General features: G+C 30.0%; 2 protein-coding genes across 4 annotated transcripts in view; one reads left to right on the top strand and one right to left on the bottom strand.

Annotated features, from left to right (window-relative positions):
• Nucleotides 1-1,754: 1,754 nt before the first annotated feature.
• On the bottom strand, nt 1,755-6,266 carry LOC139513549 (M-phase-specific PLK1-interacting protein-like). Its single transcript, XM_071302169.1, has 2 exons — nt 5,697-6,266; nt 1,755-4,801 (listed from the first exon to the last, which is right to left on the bottom strand). The coding sequence occupies exons 1-2, from the start codon at nt 6,189-6,191 to the stop codon at nt 4,676-4,678; spliced, it is 621 nt and encodes a 206-aa protein (XP_071158270.1). The 5' UTR covers nt 6,192-6,266; the 3' UTR covers nt 1,755-4,675.
• LOC139513547 (GATOR2 complex protein WDR24-like) overlaps nt 6,265-22,150 on the top strand; it is a 32,391-nt gene continuing 16,505 nt past the window's right edge. The window contains exons 1-15 of one of the 3 annotated variants that reach the window (XM_071302165.1): nt 6,276-6,346; nt 8,754-8,841; nt 9,639-9,746; nt 11,177-11,293; nt 12,202-12,279; nt 12,710-12,816; nt 13,498-13,626; nt 14,198-14,329; nt 14,892-15,090; nt 15,616-15,795; nt 16,325-16,369; nt 19,189-19,286; nt 20,283-20,399; nt 20,876-20,990; nt 21,407-21,469. In XM_071302165.1, the coding sequence (XP_071158266.1) occupies nt 8,799-8,841; nt 9,639-9,746; nt 11,177-11,293; nt 12,202-12,279; nt 12,710-12,816; nt 13,498-13,626; nt 14,198-14,329; nt 14,892-15,090; nt 15,616-15,795; nt 16,325-16,369; nt 19,189-19,286; nt 20,283-20,399; nt 20,876-20,990; nt 21,407-21,469 (1,531 nt within the window). In that variant the 5' untranslated portion in view covers nt 6,276-6,346; nt 8,754-8,798. Of the gene's footprint in view, nt 6,347-8,753; nt 8,842-9,638; nt 9,747-11,176; nt 11,294-12,201; nt 12,280-12,709; nt 12,817-13,497; nt 13,627-14,197; nt 14,330-14,891; nt 15,091-15,615; nt 15,796-16,094; nt 16,110-16,324; nt 16,370-19,188; nt 19,287-20,282; nt 20,400-20,875; nt 20,991-21,406; nt 21,470-22,150 lie in introns of all 3 variants that reach the window. The other 2 variants (XM_071302166.1, XM_071302167.1) reach the window with 2 other exon arrangements.

Here is a 22,150-nt window from a genome sequence, read left to right as displayed (position 1 = left end):
TTTGGTTGCTCACTGTCATGTAACATGTATTTGTTCTTGGTCCTACCTTTACTAAAACAGTTGCACTAGAATTATATCAAAGAACATGTTTTGCATAAAGTGCAAGAAGGACTGGATTCAAATTTTTAAATACTTATTGTGCTTCAATACTGTGATCTTGTCCTTTTATTTATAAACTAAATCAGTGATCATCCACTTAGGATCCAGCATTAACCCAATTTCTATGAGCATTACAGGCAAAACCCAAGATCTATGACCTTGACATATAACCTGGTAATTACTTAAGATTCAACTTCTAAACATAATAGAAAATTATACAATTGGATCAAGATTGTTTTGTATGCAATTGGATGATAAAGATCAATAAAGTTAGAAATAATGAAACTCATTCACTTTAGTCTTTTGCAAGTTATTTCTGAAAACCTGATTTCAACTCTTAAAAGTTTTTGATCACCTTGATGAAAAGATTTTTCAACATCTTTTTGTGTGTGCATCAAACATATACACCGGTAAATAGCCCTTCTTAAGTGTAAATTAAATCTTTAATAAACAGTCTATCTTGTCATTTCTGGATATTTTTTATAGACTATATATGATTCCATAATCAAGTTTTGAAAGTCTTTGGCATGTAAATTTTATTTAAAAAACATTGTTTCATTTCTTGTTTATAATAGTTTACAAAACATCAGCCATTTTAAGAGACAGTTTTGACCTTAGACTAACATATAACCTCAGACTTTTATAAACAATCACTACAATTAGACTAAAATGAAGACTCAACTGGTTTAGAAACGGTGAAGATTAAGGACAATTTGAGATGGTTGTGTCTTTTCAGATACACCTATTATCAATGTATGATCGTAAAGTCGAGCATGAATAAAAGTTCAAGCTTGTATAAGAAGCTGGTGAAACCAAATATATATATACCCTGCATGTCCAATTTCACTAACAAACAAAAAAGACGAAATTCACCAACTTGTCATACTGAAGATTCTTTTATTTTTTTTCTTACCAATTTTTCGTGGATATTTGATTTCAAGGTTGCATATACATATAAGGCTACAGAAATTGGTCATTTGTTGAAAATTTAATTTTGTGGTTAACCTGTGACAACGAAATCAATGGAAATTGGTATCCAACAAATATAATAAATCCATGGTTACGTCAGTATGTGGAAATTGATAGAAAATTAAAACCGTGACAATATTTACATCTTAACTATATGCACGAAACCCTAAATAAATTAAAAGTTTTTGCTAGAAAAGTAGGAGATATCACGACATACAATTTACCCTATGTTTGACATACAAATGTATGGACAGGGGTAAAACACCTTGCCTTCATCCTTTCCAACAATTTGCCTCAGGGCAATAATGAAATGCAAAACACAATGACAATATCCTTTGTACCTTTGTGAATGGTAAAACTAGTTCTTACATTGCATCCTTAGAATAGGAAACACACTGTTTAGTCTGCATGCTTTTTTTCCATTCTGAAAATTATAACATCCACAAAAACCCAGAACCAAAACTTTAACCTATTATATACATGAACATAGTAATGGACAGCAGGGGCACAGAGCCAAAGACCAGAAAACATAATCACCTCTTCCATTGTAGACAGGAATTAAAATCTGCAAATGTCTTATAACTGTGTACTAGTGTTACCAAAGGAGATCAGTGGGTTGAAATTTGATAAAATTTAAAATACAGTCTTTGGGCACCAAAATACATGCATTGACAGATTTAAACTCATTTTTCATATGATGATTTTTAATCTCCGTAGCATGGAGTTGATGATTATGGATACAATTTTGAAATCTGACTAAAAACATTAATCAAAATCTAAATTTAGACTGATGGGACTCAAACTGCATGAGGCGTCAACTATAACATATTTGAAAAAATCTAGTGACATACAGCTATCAAGTTCATTTGATTAGATCTTGACAAACATGTAAAATGATTTTGGAAAAAAAATGTTGTTTTATAATTTAAGCCATCTAATAAAACAATGCTTATTTACCATTAAAATGATTAATTAATATGTTCTTTAAAATAACATGCATGGTTATCTTCTAAAATGACAAGTAATATCCTTTTATTAAAACATTTTGTTATTTGTTTTAACATGAATTGTGTTAAAATATCACATAATATAATAACAAAATTTGAAATAAAGTTATTTCCCTTTGTTTGGACTAATATTTTTATTTGGCATAATCATGAGGTGAAAAAAATGTATTTTTTTTATTATTTCGTAATGACTTAACAATGTGTGCATAATTCAACTGAAAAAAAATCAATTACATAGTGAATTTTGATATCAAGAGCAATTATAAATTGTGTCATTTTTTAAATGTAGTTCAAAAGCACTGCATTGAAATATCTCGTCATTTAAGCATAACATAGACATCTCTTTGATTCCACATGTTCAAACACTTTAGATGCACAATGCAAATTTTGACTGCATTTTATTAGACCAATAAATAAATCTGAATTTTTCTATTTGTTATATAATTAAAGGCCTTAAAATACAGAAGCAGGGGGAGATAAATGTGAATCAAAATTTCATGTCTTTAAATTTTTCCTCTTAAATTTTTCCTACATCTAACCAGAGACATATAATCTAACTAACACAGTTTTCAAAATAAACAACCTATATCAATCAATCAGTACTATTATTTGCTCTTTAAACTGTATATTCTATCTTAATTTTTAGTCAAGAAATCATGCTGATTAGTGTTTAACTTTAAAAAAAAATCTCAACACTGACAACTTTGTTCAATATTAGCTCTGTTATTTGAAAAGTGAATTTATTTGAAACAAAAATGGAAAACAAAAATCTAGATTAAAAATTCTGCATGTAATATGCAGAACAAGCAAAATCAATAATATTAGTTTACAACAAAGTTAAAACAGAAAACAGAAAAATAGACATGTATATGTACGTTGCATCTTTAATTTACAACAGGCAATTACAGGGTATAGTGTGTGATAAGATTTTGTGAGGGAACTGAATGTTTGCTATAATATGGTTCAGTTGAACATACAATTATGACAATTTTAGACCACTGATTTATATGTATAGACTTTTGTAATCCTAGAACTACAATGTACCTTTGGTTATAAACATACATTAAATGATGCTTAATAGCTATATGCATACGATTAATTTGTCTTTTAAAATATTAATATCATGATGTCATGTGGCTACAAATATCTGTGCTTTGCTTTTGTGCCAATTGGCATTTCATTTGTGCCAAAAAAATCTTTCATTTGCGCCAAAAATGAAACCTTTTGTTTGCGCCAATTTAATGGTAAATACAGGGGAAAAGTTTAAGACGTTTAATAATAACATGAATAAGACAGTTTTTGTTTGCATAATGAAACATCTTCCTCAGAAACCAGTCATCATTAAAAAAGATAATTAAGTAATGTAAAAACTTGACAGTTCTGTTATAATTTTAAATCAATGTTAAAGTCTGGTGGATATTTTATTTCAGGGGTTATATATGTTTCCAGAATCAACGACTCAGCATACTTAACGCATCTGCCAATTTTGTCCCAAATTGCTTGTTTCTGAATCCTTAATATTATTTCATTTGTATAATATCGATTAATGTTGATTTATCTGAATACATATTGTTTAAACTAAGACGAAATCTACAAAAATTGATCTTCGATACCGGCAACATTCGCAAAATCACATTATGCATAGCCTGTTCAAAGTATATATGAATAGAGTGTGACTCTCTCTAGTCACAAAGTTTTAAAATAAAGTTTCACGTTTGTGTAGCAAATTTTACTTTTTCGTTGAAGAAATTCATATACTCCTGGCACATAGTTTCCATTATATCCACAAATACATCATATTATAAGAAAGACATTCAAGATTAGCTATATAGTAAAAAATGATAATTCAACTTTGAACATCATCCATCAATAAAAAATTCTCAAATTTGTCTGTTTCCATATAATATGGATATCTAACTTTTCCGTTATATATTACCTGCATTACCTGATTTGCCTGTCCAATGTTCAATATTAAAATTCTTAAAATGAAACAACATAAAAGGCAATTTGATCATTTTAAGACCAGTTTCGTTCACCTCACAAAATCTTGTCAAGCATTATTTTACATAATAGTAAATAAATGATCAATTTTAACAAAGCTTTAACAGAAATTCAAATCTTCCAACATACTTAAACTGCAATGAAAATTTTAGTATAAAAATCAATTATATATGCTTTAATATTGTTATACATGTAGTTTAATATAAAAACAACCTGAATGAAAACAATTTAAATTTTCATATATAAATATAAAATACATTTTACAGCTAAAAGTTCAATGTGTTCATGTCTTCAACAAAGTAATTCTTCAGTTTTATAAAACAATATAAATTTTCTAATAAAATAGTAAAATTCAGCTGCCTGTAAATTTCTAGCTAGTCAATTCATGGTGATTTGGTTTTCAGAAACTTCTTTAATTGGTGATGATTTAACTTTTCTAGTTTTTTTCTTCAACTATATATTCTTGATATTATTTTTTAGCTTCATCAAGGTTAATGCAACTATGTGACAGTCGTTTGGCACAATAACAGGCCTGCTGCCTAACTAAAAACCCTTACACGAAGTAAGGGAACATTTTGAATAAAATACTTTTTTCTTTGTCAAGACCTTGTTGATACAAGTACTGGGGATGTATTTTTCCATGGGTCTTCAATCATACTAAAATGATAATAGTTCTCTATGGAACTGCCGCCTCTTTGTGTATTAAATCCGCCACGTCTTGAATTCTGTAAAGTGTTAAAATTTTCAAATTAATTTTAAATCTCACAAGGATGATTATCAGTCATGTCCATGTTCATTGGCCAAATAATATTATAACATGATCTACTGTATTATATAGATTTTAAAATGTGTTTTTTTTTTTTAATTTGCCTTATATTCTAACTCAATCATGATCTTTATAAGACTTTACAGTTACATATATCATGTATATATATTGGTTAACAGAAATAACTGAAGTGGAGACTTAAAATAGCTTTAGAGATTAAACTTGGTGTCTTTCATGTATTGTTTTAGTCAGTTCCCGGTTTTGTTTATGATGATGTTTATATTTTTATAGAGTAACTTATCAACTTATCATAAGACATGTAAGAGATGTAGATCAATATATCATGAAGATTATGATGATGTCAAGGTCAGGTTTAAAGTAACTGTCTTTCAAGTAAGATACAAACATTACATTTGCATGTACAAAGACCTGTAGACAGGATGACTATGGGAGAGTTAATTGTAGTCATTTTTATTGCAAATTGCTTCATGTACTGTATAAAACTAGGTAGTCAAATTAATTATGACATTATTCTTTTACTGTCGCGTCAAGACCAAGACAACAAATTTAAATAGCCTTTCAATACATCATTAGAGATTGTTCCAATCCAGATAAATTTGAAAACAATATACTGAGGAGAGGCAATAGGGGGTCTGTTAACATGTTAACAGCACCTTGATTTTGGCAAAGACAGTTAACAAAAATGCAAAAATGTTGATAACAGTTAACAAAGTGGGTTAAAACAGTTAACATCTTTAATTTATCTCAGATAACAGTTAACAACACATTGAAAAGGGCCAAAACAGGTTAACATAAAAAGGTATTGCCCCCCTCTATACTGTATATACATATACCTGCTGAAAACGTTGATTGTAAGATCTTATCCCGCTACTATTGAAACCGTTATATGCTCCTGGTGATGTATAACTTCTGTTGAGAGGTGACTGTGGTGTTTTAAAGACATCATTTGGACTAGAAAAATTATTGTGTGTTGTACTTGGTGTGCTAAATGAATTGTTTCTAGGGCTCATATTATAGGGTTTATTTTGAGCACTGTTTCCTCTAGGGCTCATATCATAGGGTTTATTGTGAGCACTGTTTCCTCTGGGGCTGTTGTTAAACTGCGAGTTGTGTGAGAAGTCTTTTCCTCGAGGACTGTACTGGTTATAGGAAGGTCTCTGTGTCTGTGGTTTAAATGTGTTGCCACTTGGACTACAACTTACAGCAGGACTACCCCACGCTGGTATAGGTCCTGTGCTGTTCGTCGAAACATGTGTGCGCCCTTGGTCATTACAATGATTTGGAGAGTTTCTGTGAAATGGGGATCTATGAGGTTCTTTGAAACTCATTTCTGGTATGTATCTTTCCCTTGCACATAAATCCGAAATTAGCTACAACCGGAAACGGTCTAACTTTTACAGCACAGAATTTGATGACGTAGTACCCACCAGGTGTTTTTTCAACGAAGTGAAAGTATCATCTCCTTAGACTGTTAGAAGATTAAGTCAGTATTCCTATTCGTTAATGATCCCTGAAAAGACAAGTAATCGAAAATATATCTCTAACTTGTCGTTACGTTTTTAGAAAACATTTTTTCTCATTGATTGACCGATACTAAGCAGAAATTGGAAAATTTGTTGCTGATGACATATAATTTTATCAAAGTGAAGTCTGACCCAACATTTTCGCACCCCACATGTTCACTACAAGAGTCCGTCTGCATCCTATTTTCATTAATAAATAAAAACCTGGTTAAATTAGAAGAAATTTTTTTTTAATGACTTATATCGACGATATTCATTAATACATTATACATATTACATGTACATTTCGTCAAAATAATTTCAAAAATCTGCTTATAATATATTGCCTTAGGTCAGTATGTCACTTTAAATTAGCAATACACTTATTATTGCACGATTAAAATCTCATTGAACTCCAATCTATGAAAGTGGGTGATTTATTTTTGTAATTATTTTAGTCTTCCAAATAGACAAAAAAAAGTTTTATCAGTTTAATATAGGGAAGTCAAAAGTCTTATGTTCGCCGAAACACAGGACTACACCTTATCTGCATTAAGGAAAATGTTAAGTGGTTAAAAAAAATGTCCAATTTAATATTTGACATGTTAATAATTAGATTCTTTAACAAGGGTGGTAAACATGGTAAAGGGGGGCTATGAACATAGAAACATGAACATGTGAAATAAACATCGGGAAAATGTTGCACGAAAAATAAAAATCGTAAATATATTGAATAAAGTACAAGAAGTTATTACTCATCCATTTTTGGAGATCATGCAGTCATTATTTATTGACATGAAGACCTTGAGGTCAACTCTTAGTTTTCGCTAGTTGCATCTGATTTGAAGAACAAAATATTTATAGTAATTCATAGTAATTTAAAAGCCTGGAAACACATACTTTTAAACTATACCTGTACTGACTTTGAATTTAGTTCTAGTTTACTTTTTAATCAAATGCGAGACATGCATGAGAAAGAGTACCAACACGTAACACCGAAAATAAATAAGGGGAAACACAAAGCACGCACGTCAAACAAAACACGAGAAAACAAGAAATAAAACGGCAAAACATGTTGCACAAAAATAACCCTTTACCACCCTCTTTATCTAGATAGGGAATTTAAAGTTGTGAACACTTTGGTAACAAGTTTAAACATTATTTATGAAATTTGTCACATCTTGTGCAATGTAGATTTGCATGCACAAATAGAATTCAGAAACAAACAACAAGTGCTTATATTAATATGTCTCCTAGTAAGGAAGTAAATTTTATTTAGAGTCGGCATATATGTTTTTTATTTGGTCGGGTTGTTGTCTCTTTGACATATTCCCCATTTCCATTCTCAATTTTAAAATTTACAATATCAGACAAAACATGAGCTCTGGTGAGCTCTTTAGGCAAATATCACATAAACAAATCATGCATCATCATGCAAATATTATCAAATACAAATGAAAAAAACATGCAAGTATCATGAAACCAAATCCTGACCCTTAATGTTATCATATAATTTATGCTGTACATACCTGTTATCACAAACCATTCAGTTTTTACACAATGATGCACTTGACCCATTTAACTACACATATATAAGGAAATCAAGTGTTACATTTAGTCATCAACAGCATAAAAGATTGACAGGTGCCACTGATTGTATATCAAACAAAAAATGTCTTTGATGTTGATTAGTAGATGACACTAATTACATTTGCTAAACATAGAACAGATTGCCAGAAATAGATAATTGGTTATATGCTTTTGTTACAAATTTAATTGATTGGTCGCTTACCTATTTGATTAAAGAATATACAACATGTATATACAGTAGTAAGAATGATCATAAATAAAAATAAAATCTGCAAGAGCACAGATCATTTATCTTGTGAAGAGACCTGTGGTTATTTTGCTTACAAACAATCTTTCAATCGACTTAAATGTTCCATAAAAAATATCAATATGAAAATGACAATGACACAATGCATTTTTTTAAATCAATGTTTTTTTTAATTATATTTTAAAATAGAAAACGTTTTAGTTCTGTTTTTAAAGAAATTGTACTTTTTTATCTCAGGAAATCAAGAATTTACATTGCATTGGTTTTTAATAGTTGCTCCGTGAACATAATATATATTTGGTCACACAAAACCTCTTATAACAAGTAACCGCTAGTTTGAGCAGGGTAAAAAAGAACACACAAGAAAGTGGTACATAATTTAGACAAGGAAGTTAATTGCATGGTAGATTTATAATTCTTTTTGTTTTTCTGAATTTAAAGGGCCAGAAAAGGCCTTATAAGTGTTCTTAAGATAAAGGAATGTGAGATATATAAGGCTATAAACAAAACTATTTTGTTGATTTGACACTACTATTCTTATGTATTTACAGAACTTTAACAGAGAAACAGAATGAAGTAGTTGCTCATTACAGAAAATGTCAGTTATGCATAATGTTAGTAAAGCTGTACATGACCGAGGTATATAGCAAATTAAAATAAAATGATAAGCTTTGTAAGCGGACACGTAAAATTCATTGATCATAGAACTTCCACTTAAATATTTTTTGCATTTGACATGCATGATATATATTGTGATTGTATATATTTTGTACTTTGTTTGGTCATGGAATTTTAATTTGCATTAGGGCTCAAGATTGTATCCAACATGGCACACAGTGCTCATACATTGTATCTAGAAACAGGCAATAACCAAGTAAAAGAAAATTTAATTGGAGTAATTTGCTTTTATCTGAATGCATTTTCCCAGTATATAGGATTTTTATACATCAATAAAAAAAAAAAAAAAGATGACACATATGCACAACATGTATTTTTCTGTAATAATTGTTTCTTATTCAATTCTTAAGTTAAAACCTGGCCAGTAGAGCTAATATTACACTGTCTTATGAATATTTAATTATAAGACGCAAGTGTTGCTATGTGCATTTAACTGTAAGAGGTTAATTTATGGCTGTTACCAGTAAGGTATTTTCAGTATAGTTTGCAAACCTTCATTCTTGTACTTGTTTGAATTTGTAAATTTGTATTAAGTTCTTTTTTTTTTAAACTCTATATTCAGAAGGCCTCAGGGAAGCAGTTAATGAGATGATATTTTTATCACAGTCTTTAGTTTTCTATCTTATGTTTTCTTACTGATGTTTGTTTTTTTTTCTCTCTCACTATTTTTCGTTTTTTGGAGAGTGAAAATAAATCTAACTATTGTTGAAAATCTTCAAATTTAAGTTAAAGCTAGTGAAATATTTATCTTATTTCAGTATCCACCAATAATCCACATAACAGCTATGGGATTAATTGTGAGGGAGCTGTCAATGCCATGGATCTCAACAGAGATTTCTCAAGGGTAGTTGTAGCAGGTAGAAATGGTATGTATAAGGAGAAAAATTATTCATCTGAGATACAATATCAATAAATACACAATGAAATAAGCTTTATAATTTGAATAATTTGATATGAACATAACTGTAGGACAGAAAGTCACAGGACAAAAAGTCACAGTTCAGTTTTTATATTTTTTTCTTTGAATACAAACATTTTTATGCCCCATTTATGGGCATTATGATTTCTGGTCTATGCGTCCATTTGTCTGTCTGTCCGTCAATCCGTTTGTTCGTCTGTCCGTTCGTCTGCTTCAGGTTAAAGTTTGGTCGAGGTAGTTTTTGATGAAGTTGAAGTCCAATCAACTTGAAAATTAGTAAACATGTTCCCTATGATATAATCTTTCTAATTTAAATGCAAAATTTGAAATCTTATTCCATTTTAACGGTCCACTGAACATAGAAAATGATAGTGTGGATGGGGCATCCATGTACTTGGGACACATTCTTGTTGTACATGTATTCATGTTTCTTAAACTCTATACATACAAAAGACCATTAAAGCAGCAAGTTGCTTAGTCTACATATTAAAATATTTTTTCAACAGATTACTATTAAAACCTTTAAAATTATATAATTCATTGACATTGTAGCATATTAATTTGAGGATATTCAACAATATTTTATATTTTTCGGTTGAATGAGCATACTCTAACAGAGCTCTTATTCCAGAGATGACAGCTTGAATAGAGAAAAATAACCTATACAATTTTCAAGAGACATTTTGCAGTTATTACAATGATATATATCATGATTTTATCTTCCTATTAAATTTCAAGTTTAATGTCAATTTCTAATTCTGTATGCAAATTTAGTTAATAATTTAAGAAATATAGATTTCTTACACTGCAACAAGTGTATTACGATATTTCTCCACTCGAGACAGTTCAATTTTATTATTTAAAGCGCGAGGCTTGCCGAGCCCTTTAAATAATAAAATTTAACTGTCGAGAGTGGAGAAATATCGTAATACACGAGTTATAGTGTCGGAATCTGTTTCTCTAATGCTTTTTATCGTTCTTTTTCAAAGATTTTCAGAAAATTGTGCTCTTTATATGCGACGTCATCAGGCAAGGTCGCCTTTTTTCATGACGTCACAACAGGAAAATTGAGAAGAAAACAAAACATTTTGACGTCATAATCAAATTTCGACTAATCATTTGCCGAGAACAGATTTTTCACTAGTGAGGAGAAATATTTTTCTCACACCGGTCAGGAAATGTGAAAATAGCACAAAAATTAGAGAAACAAGATTTTCTGATGCTATGAGCCAAAGATTTCATTCTTTTTTAAAGTTCAATTATGCAAATGTATCTACTCAAGGATTTTTCTTTATTTTTCCTTTTACATATGATATATGAGAAAACTGCATACCATGATAATAATAAGACATCATTAAAAATATTCGTCTATTATAGTTTTTAAGATATACACCGTAGAAGATGATGAATTCACAGAGAAATTTAATCTTCGAGTAGGACGTAAACTGAATTTAGATTTTAGTGTCTCTGATGTTGCTTGGAGTCATATTGATGGTATGTAAGTTTAAATGATATTTTATTCAAAAAATTAAATCATGCAATATAAGATAGAAAAGCATTAACATATACAACAATAACAATCAACTTTGCTTATTTTGATCCATCTACAAGGGGTGGCATTAATGATCTCATTTCAATTTTGAACTTGTCATGAAAAGTGCATTCTACATTCAGTTTCTATTAATTTTCACTTCACAAGATTTTTTCTTGATAAATGGTATCATGAAAAAGATATGAAAAGCATCTTTTTAGTGTAAACAATATTTTATTATGAAAAGCGTCTTTTTATTAGACAATGAAGTTTTTCTGCTAATTTTAAGAGATTTATATATATTTATAGATGAAACATAGGTTTGAGATTTATTAGCATCCTACAAAAGGACAAGGTTCAACTTTACTAAATATTGGCTTGAATTTCATCTATATAAAAAATTATAAAAAAAGTCACAGCTTGATTCTATCACAGGATCTATTACAAAACCCTTACTGCTAAAACAGAGTGATTTTGTGTTTTCCAACATGAGGCTTTAAGAAAACCATGACCCAACCTACAATCAAAATGTTCTGTAACCAAAAGGTGCCAAGGTTTATATTAAAACAATAATTTTCAGGATAGGAGAGTGCAGCCAAAGTTTCTATCCCAAACACTTCTAAATTATGAGAAAATTTAACTAAAATTGAGTTTACAATAGATATAGGAAGATGTGATGTGAGTGCCAATAAGACAACTCTCCATCCAAATAACAATTTAAAAAAAGTAAACCATTATAGGTCAATGTACGGCCTTCAACAAGGAGCCTTGGCTCACACTGAACAACAAGCATAGAAAGATGACTGAAAATATAAATTAATTTCCCTGCAAATTTCCCACATATAAACTCTGTATGTCTTTTACTTTGCAGATAATATATTAGCATCGGCAGCTACAAATGGTAAAGTTGTAATATGGGACTTGAATAAACCTTCTAAAAGTAAACAAGGTAAGTTAATTATCAGAATTGATGGTTACAAAAAAAAAACTACATATTATAGCTGACAGTAAGAAAATTAATTATTGGTATAGAAGATTAAAAATGTACTCTCAAAACCAATTCTAAAATATTATAGTTAATATTTATATGTTGATGACCTTGTTAACATTTTGATCAGCATTATCAATATGAAAACCATGTTTTATCTCCATGATTTCTAGAAGTCCCTTTTGCAACATGTATTTTGCCTTTACTACAAAAAGGGTTTGCTTTATAAATCCAAAACTCATTTTAAAACAAATCTCTCAATTTGAATCTTCCATTGACAACATCTTTTAAAACACTGAAGGGATGTCAATTTCACAGAAGGTTCAGAACCTAATGTATTCATTTTTGGCATATTATATATTTGATTGAATTTGATATATGTTTCTTTCAGATTTTATCTTCCAGGAGCATACTCGTACAGTTAATAGAGTGTGTTTTCATCAGGTTGAAGGCAACTATATACTTAGTGGTTCTCATGATGGATCTCTGAAGATATTTGTAAGAATACTTTGTTGTTTACTAGTTATAGGAGTATTATTTAATAAGATAATATCTTATGATTGTACTACCGAATCAAGACCTGAAAATCATACTAGCTTTGTAATGGGTTGAATTTTTATGCCCCACCTACGATAGTAGAGGGGCATTATGTTTTCTGGTCTGTACGTCTGTTCGTCCATCTGTTCGTCCCACTTCAGGTTAAAGTTTTTGGTCAAGGTAGTTTTTGATAAGGTTGAAGTCCAATCAACTTGAAACTTAGTACACATGTTCCCTATGATATGATCTTTCTAATTGTAATGCCAAATTAAAGTTTTGACCCCAATTTCATGGTCCACTGAACATGGAAAATGATAGTGTGAGTGTGGCATCCATGTACTATGGACACATTCTTGTTTTATATATATTTCTTTCTAACATTTTATTTCTGTACCTGCTTATTGCTAACCTATGTTATTTTTGTCTTTTTAGAAACATAGATTCCATAATTTTGAATTGATCGGTCAATTTCAATGCAAATTAAAAAAAATCAATTTCTTTCATGTTTTTTATGGGTTTAAAACCGTTGAACAGATGTTCTTTATACATGTAACAAGATAATGAACATGGTTATTTCTTTTAAACTATCTATAGCCAAAAACATAAGCTTTTTAGAATTACAATTTGTTACATTTATTTTAGGATATCAGACTTAAGAGAGTAGCGTCTACATTTTCTGTAGGATCAACCAGTATACGAGATGTTCAGTTCTGTCCATCAAACTTTAATTACTTTGCCTTTGCAGCAGCAGATGAGGGTGGAAATGTACAGGTAAATGGAAGAAATTTTAGGAAAACAAAATACTATAGAAAATAAGGTGAAGAAGATTTCAATTTTCCAGTATTAATTGATTGATAATTGAAATGGCCTAATTTTGTCCCCTTTGCAATGTGTCCGTAATCACAGAGTGTTGTAAACAACTGTTTATTTCCCAGATAGAAGGGATCGCCTTGTCCCTGCTCTATTTAAGTTCACCAAGCGACTTTGTGATTGTCATTATGCAAGATAAATTAGAAACATTGTTTGTTTTGTAGGTACTTAATCACAATTCCCTACTGACAGCATATTTTTCAGCCCATAGCCCAATATGGGAAGGAAGTGACAATGCCCCAATTAATGAGAAATAAAATTTATTCATTCCTTAATGCACGAATGATGTTCACTAAAACCAAAGTTTTTGACAGAAATGCAACAAACTTGAAAATGGTCCATTATGTTTAGATTTTATTATAAATAGTCTAATATATATTGTATTGACATGACTGTGTCATGATTTACCATTTTTGATAAATCTGTATAGTAACCTTTATGAGATTTTCTTTATTTTGTTATATATGTGCAGATTTGGGATATGAGAAGGTTAACCAGTCCAGAAAAGCAGTTTACTGCTCATGGTGGACCTATGTTCTGTTTAGACTGGCATCCATCAGAACCAAAATGGCTTGCCACAGGTGGGAGAGATAGGACAATCAAGGTAGGATAATGTATATTGATTATGAAATTTTTAAACAAAATATGTAGGAAAGAGTTTGTGAATTACTTAAAATGGAATTGACATTTTTTTCTGCAGATTAGCTGATCTGTTTTTCACATGCAGAATACATAGTGTTAATTAAAACTAATCAACCATTTGAAAACAAATATATAAAAATGTTTCTTGTATGATACTTGACAAACATTGTCTCTTAAGCGCTAATGGGTTAACGAAAACAGATACCACAGAAAAATAATTTCTTCATATTTATGAATATGGTGTATTTGTTAGTCTATTTGGACTCAATATGTATTGTTCTACCATTAATTCCTCTGGTTACACCTAGAGACATCTTTTAATTATTATCAGACGAGAAAGGTAGGAGTGTATCATGCACAAAATATAAAAATAAGGAGATGTGGTATGATTGCCAATGATTATCTCAACAAGAGACCAAATGACATAGAAATTAACATGCAGCTTTGCTTTCAAGTAAGAAGACATATTTTTGTTGGCAGAAACAGTTTTGTTTTAGTAATACAACATATTGTTTCCTTTATAGATTTGGGATCATGCTTTGGGAAAGTTACTCTACAGTGTACCTACCATAGCCTCCGTAGCCAGGATAAAGTGGCGTCCAGAACGGAAGTACCATATAGCTAGTTGTTCATTAGTGATAGACTTTAGTATCAATGTGTGGGATGTAAGAAGACCTTATATACCCTTTGCTTCATTTGAGGAACATAAAAATGTTGCTACAGGTAAATAGCTATCTTCAGGACATTAGTTCCTCAGTAGTAATGTGTTTCATATAGTAATACAAAAAAGCCTAAACTGAAATTAATTTATTTTGAATCCATACTGAATCATAAAAAAAATGGTTTGAACTTAAACTCCAAACAATATTATTTTAAAAAAATTTTATAACAATTGTTCAAAAGTCCATGCTAACTGTGCATTTTGTATGAAAACGATGCCTGTGACATGATTTAATTGCTCATTTAAAACATTGACTTTTGTCATTCTTATGTTACTGTAGATTTTTTACGGGATGCTTCATTTGTTGATATATAATGTGACTGTTTTGTGAATATCTATGTTGAAAGACATACATAAAGGCAAATTATTAAATGCAATTTGTTTAGTCTTAATAATACCTATAAGATTTCCACTGATATTTTTTGCAAAATGAATGCTTATTGGGAACAACTGACTTTTTATGTTAATGCAATGATTTAGTTAAATATTTAACTATTGTAAGTATATGATTTGATATATTTTATTAGGTATTGTATGGAAAAAAGATGATGGTCATACATTCTATAGTAGTGGCAAAGATAACTTCTTATACCAACATGTGTTCAAAGATGCAATACGTCCAGCAGACAAAGTTGTACCTGATGGTCTCGATGTCAGTGTCATTGGACATGTAACTCAGGCTACTAAAGACAAGACAAAGTCACTAGGTAGGGTTGACTAACAGATATTCAACTTATGTTGAAAAACATATATACTAGATGAGAGCCAATTATATCTTTAAACATAATATTAAATGTATCTTTACGTATATTTATGTACTGGAAGAAAAAAAAATCAAGTAAAGCAAAAAGTCAATATAGTTGTATCAGTTGTAACTTATAAATACAGAAAAAAAAATCATCTGCAGATTTTAAGCTTAAATTTTTTTTCTTTGTTAGGAATGCAACTCATAATGACAAATACAAACTTGTAATTTGTATTGTTACGAAATATTTATTTTCTTAAGGTGCTTGGCATAGAGGTTGGTATTTCATTTGCGCTTGCTGCTTTTTCAGAAATGGTTGCCAAAATTTAAAAAAAATCTAAATGTTTGAAAATATTTGAAAAAAAACATTCAAATCATACAATATGGTTGTGCCAAGATTAATTTTATCACAAGTTGAGATTTTGGCAGCCTGTTTTGTTTTATCCTATTATTGTATATAATACATCCTGCAGCATTTAATCATTGTATAGATAACTTTGTCCAGCACAATATCCCCGAGATAGAAGAATGTAAAGGTATGGTGTTATTGTGTCTGTAGTTTGTTCAATGCTAGTGTTATGGACTTGCTAAGTTGTTACTTGTTGAAAAATTCATTTGTTTTGTTCAAGATTTTGAAATGTTGAAATTTTTTTACCTTTACATTTGTAATTTATAATTTCGCCAAGGCGTATTCTGAGTTATAGCCATCACTTTTTATCTGTCATTGTTTGTTTGCTGTCAGTCACTACTATTAACCTTTAAAACAATCTTATCCTTTCATGCATATAACTAAAGGTATCCTACCTTCATTTAAGTTTAGATATACAGTATCAAAGCAAGTATTGTTATAACCAATCTGGAAAGTCTACAAAATGATATTTACAATATGCTTTACCATTTTGAATGGTTAGGTTGTCCTGACTTCTTAGTAGTAAAAAAGGCCTGTTTACAACTTATGAAATTGTTACTATATAAAGCTGAGGAGGAGAGAAGTTTTAAAATGCAAGCTGTCCTACATAACAATGCAAAATTGCAGTACACTATCAAAACTTTGTCTTTTGGTGAACTTTTGGCGAATAACTTTGAAAAACAATTTGTAAAATTGTGATCTTGTGAATTTTTCATGGGTCAAAATTGAAAAACAAGAAGAAAGATCCAATCTTTAGAAGAATTAAAACCAGCTACTTTTCTTGATCTGAAGTAAGCGATGGCTTTTTTCCAGTAGTAGATGTTAGTTTTTGTCTTGCTTGAATAAAGCCAGACAAAGGCATGCTGTTCTGGGGGGCATTTCACATGATCTGCTTTGTTTAAAGAAAATCCCCCATATTTGCCCCTTATAGATCAAGTTGATATCAATTGGTCATTAGTTTATAGGTCAAGTGTAAATGAGCAGAACAAGTTTCTCATGGACCTTGCAGTAAAAAAGATGATCATTAAAGTTTTATGAAATTCATGGTCTATAGAAACTACCATTGTAAGAATGTTTTGTTAGTGATTTAGAAAGTTGCAAGGTAATTTTTGAATGAAGCTTATTAGACATCTATGGCAGCTACACGGTAAAGGATATATTGAAATTAGGGATGAGAGTCCCTTAATCCAAAGGTGTTTTTTTTTCAAAATGCATGAATGTAACTCACATGAGACTTACTTTTAAATCTGGAGAATACATTAAATCTTTTATTTGTGTGAAAAAAAATAATCTAAGAAGGCAATTTGCTCTTTATGCCCTTCTGCTCACTGAAGGGGAAAGAAGGTTAAATCATGTCTGTCCATACATATATAATTTTATTTTGGATGTTACACATCTTCTGATTGGCTGATGTCGTTTTGTTTATCAGCTCATAGACATGATTTAGTCATGTGACTGTGACTTCATCAATGTTTTTTAATGATTTACTCCGGTTTACAATGGAATTTAGAATTAAATTATGAGAAAGAACTAATATTTTATCTGCCAATTTGAAATAACATAAAAAATGTTGTGCACACTTAAAAACAACCCACTACGCAGGTTATTCAGTGTGCACCACATTTTTTTATGTTATTTCTTCATAGACAAAAAAAATATTACAGTCATTCCTTAAGTATTTTTGAAAGTGGTTTCTATTCTAACTGTTTGCCTCAACCAAATTTATGCACAATGCTTTTTACCACAAATCACTGATGAATTTCACATACGGGTGACATCACTGTCACTGTTCTTTAGTTATGTCCCTTTATTAATGAAAAAATTGGTATATTTGTGGTTTCTGCCCTCTTTCTTTACTTTGCCTCAACCAAATATTATGAAACTTATACACTCATTACCACAAATCTCAGACCAAGTTTGAATTTGCATTACTTTCAACGTGTTCTAGTTTTGTCCCATTTATATAAATGGAAAAATTGTTAAAGTTGTTATTTCCATACTCTAACATCAGTTTGCCTCAATCTACTATTAAGAAACCTATACACAATGCTAATGAACACAAATCAAGTATGAATTTGAGTGAAGTCACGTTTTTCGTTCTTGAATTATGTCCCTTGGTAAATTGAAAAATTGCAGAATTGTCGTATTTTTACAAACAAGGGAATTTCTGTCCCATGAAAACATATTTCATTAGTTTGTTTCAATGTAAGCTTTCAAGTCTTCTTATTTTTATATTTGTAGAGAAAAGGGAAATGAGTAAACAGGATTGTTTATTTGATTGCATTCAGTTAATTAGAAATAAGCTATTTTGAATAAGCAACTTTAAAATGTTGAATACATGCCATGCCGCTTATATTCTTCATACATGATTTGTACACTGTAAAGGCAAATGCGCTGAGTTGGATGTTTAGGTTTCTATACCCTCTACACTTTGGCAACACAATGCTGCATGATTCAAAAGAACTTTACAATATTACTTAATCCTGGTGTGAATGTGGTATGAGGTACTGGTTCATTGGGATTTTTTTTAATGATGTCCTCAGAAAGTTGGAAAATTTAATTATATCAATTTCCATATTTTTAAAGTTGATTTTATGATTTTAACATTTTTTTCTCTTAGAACTCTAAAATGATAGTTTTTGGTTCACCTAAATTTTTTTGTCTTTTTGTTTTTTGACATACTCAAAAGTCATGGTAATTTATTAAGCAAGTTATAAAATGCATGCCTTGTATCTTTATAAAATAGTGATCATTCATTTGCCATACAATCTAATCAGTTTTGCGTTACACCATTTCAAGAATATGACAGTTGTTTGGCTTTCCTTTCTGTTTGTTGATTTATTCTAAAGTTTTATATTGTCAGGTTTTATTTGAATTAGCCATGGTGTTAGGTATTTTTATTAATATTTTTTCACTAAACACAATTGGTTCTTTTATTTTTTTTAGAGAAGAAGAAATACTCAATGTTTAGTAAACAACCAGATAAGGGAGATCAGTTCATTGATGCTAAAAGTTTTGTTTTTTCTTATACAAACTGCCATCAGGTAATTATTATATTTATGATTTTAAACAAAATAGCACAAAAACAATATTTTAGAAATATATTGCCACCATAAAACATACTGTTATAGTCACTGTAAGGATATAAATAATAGAATAACTAATCGAAGAATTCAAATAGAGAAAAATATTCAACGAGTGACCGAACAGCACATTAATTCACGAATGCGTGTAGTGCATGAGTTAAATATCAGTGTTGTTCGGTCCCGAGTTGAATATTTTTTGATAATTGAATTCATTGCAACCAATGTAATAAATGGAGATATTCAGAGACCTATCAAAGAACAAAAATACCACAACTAAAACACTATGTTATAAAAGACAATTACTGTTCTGGCTCCACTCATGTGTTTATATGCAACACTCAGAATCATTTTTGTTTTGTCTGTCTCTACATCCTAAATTACAAATTTAGTATTTAAATATAATTATTATACCTTGTTTGACATTCAAGGGTATACAGGAATCTAATGTCTTCCCCTCAGTCAGTCACACTTTTGTTTCATGATGATAAATATAGAACAATTTTATGAAATTTATTGAATTTTAATTGAATGTTTTAGACCAATAAAGATAGGTTAAATAAAATTTTACATACCATTCCAGAGTTATGGCACTTGATAGTTGGAGAAATAAAAAGATGAATGGATTCTAAAGAATAGATTGAAAACCTTATGAAATTTTGATATGGAATGAATTTGAGCACCAAACAAAATCATGATTTCTTATCTGCTACTGACAAGAGTATCTGTGATCACCTCTTTAGTTTCATAAAGATTTATTAATTCAGCATCTTTATCAGCAAAATCCCATGCATAATTCTGTGTTCGTATGTTTCAGACCAAATGACATTCTCAAATGTCTCAGAATTATAAAGTTAAAACTTGATTTAATAGAAAAATAGAAATATGAAAAAGCACTATTTTCCTAAATGTTAGAAATATATGAATGATGTTTATAGTTTTTTTTTATATCCACAGTTACTATCTATGGAGTGGTTTGTGAATTGTGCCAAGCAGTATATTCTTCATGGAAGATCTTTTGAAGAAATGTGTGAACATAATGCTCAAGTCTCTGATCAAAATGACAGATTCCAGGTATTTATCAAATACATGTACCGGTACTATAAAATGTCAAAAACTGATTGTCTACTACATTAATATAGTATTGTTAATACATTTATTTCAATGAATTGCTGTTATTAGATGTGCAAACTTGATGGCCCATAGATGGAATAAAAGGAATTACTGGTTATATGTCAATGAGACTGCAACTAAACAACAATACATTAAAAATGAGAAAAATCACCTAGAGAACTATAGAAAGAACTTATTTACTATAATTGTTATTGTTAATATGCACTGGATGGTATTATTAATTAGTACTGTATTAATAAACGTGTTTGATATTCCATGTAAGTTGCCAGAAGCGTGTCGTAATATATTTTTATAGAACTTGAAAATTCAATTCAATCCTATTGAGTAAACACAGTAAAAGACAGTAAAAATTCCTGCATGTGCACCTTTGTTATTGAAAATGTGTAATATGGTTATTAATGAAAGTTTTTTTGCAGGTTGCACAGAGTTGGAGGATGTTGAAAGCAATTTACACAAAACCAACTGTAACTAAGAACTTACTTAGAACAGAATCAGTTATGTCTAATGTTAGTGAAAAACCTAAAGATAAAGGTAAATAGAAAATTTAGTTTGGTATAGATGGTATAGATCTGAGTCTTGTATTCAGATTGGTGTCTAGCAGCCAGTGGATGTCTTTTCCACAACAAAATACTCAAACCCCTTAAAGATGTTAATACATTTATACTTCTCTGAAAGTTTCCTTTCAACAATTCATGCTATCTTAAAAAAAGGTTAACAATGAGCGTTTTGCAGTCGTAGATACAATTTTGCATACAATATCATGATTATCATAAAACACAAAAGAAAACAATCATCTGATTTCATTTTGTTTTGTATTTTTATTGCAATTTATGTTGAAATTGAAAAGAAAAAAAATTGAAGGTCAGAAGTGGTAATCATTAATGGTTTTTAAGTCACAAATTTGTTTTCAAAGTAAATTGTTATTACATGTACATGTGTATTTTCAGTTAATCAGCCAGATACTCCCAAGTCTACAGAGAAAGATAAACAAACAATGGATGCTACCTCAGGTAATGTGTGTAGTTCTGGTCTAATACAGTATATAATTTCAGCTTATAATATGCAGCAAATTAATCTAGTTCACAGCACTCTGAAAAGTCCACCATCTCTAAGTAGCCCCCTCCATCTGACAGAATATGTATTAAGCTGGAATTAGACCATTTTCAAATAAGATGCAAATCTTATTCACACTTATTCTGTTCTGAATCTAGTCAAGAAACTAGAGAATCTTATTGTTTACACATATATACAACAAAGACACATTACAGAAAAAAAACACAGATTAATTCTTAATGGATTGATTTTCATAACTTATTACTTTAATTTAAACTTTTAATTTATAATTTCAATTTATGTCTGTTACATTTGAGGTCAGGCAAAAGTCATGACCACCTCAACTGCGTTTTGCAAGAAAAAATAGATAAAGGAAGATTTGGTACGAGTGCCAATAAGACAACTATCCATTCAAGTAACAATTTATAAAAATAAAACATTATAGGTCAAGGTACCGCCTTCAACACGGAGCCTTGGCTCACACCGAACAGCAAGCTATAAAGGGCCCCAAAAATTACTAGTGTAAAACCATTCAAACGGGCGAACCAATGGTCAAGAAAAAAGCCTGTTTTCATGTTAGAAATAAAAAAAAATATGTCAAATCTAGATATAGGACTGAAAGAAAATCAGTGTCAAGG

Source organism: Mytilus edulis, chromosome 2 (assembly GCF_963676685.1).
Source record: "Mytilus edulis chromosome 2, xbMytEdul2.2, whole genome shotgun sequence".
NCBI lineage: Eukaryota > Metazoa > Mollusca > Bivalvia > Mytilida > Mytilidae > Mytilus > Mytilus edulis.
This window is presented reverse-complemented; position numbering and strand designations above follow the sequence as displayed.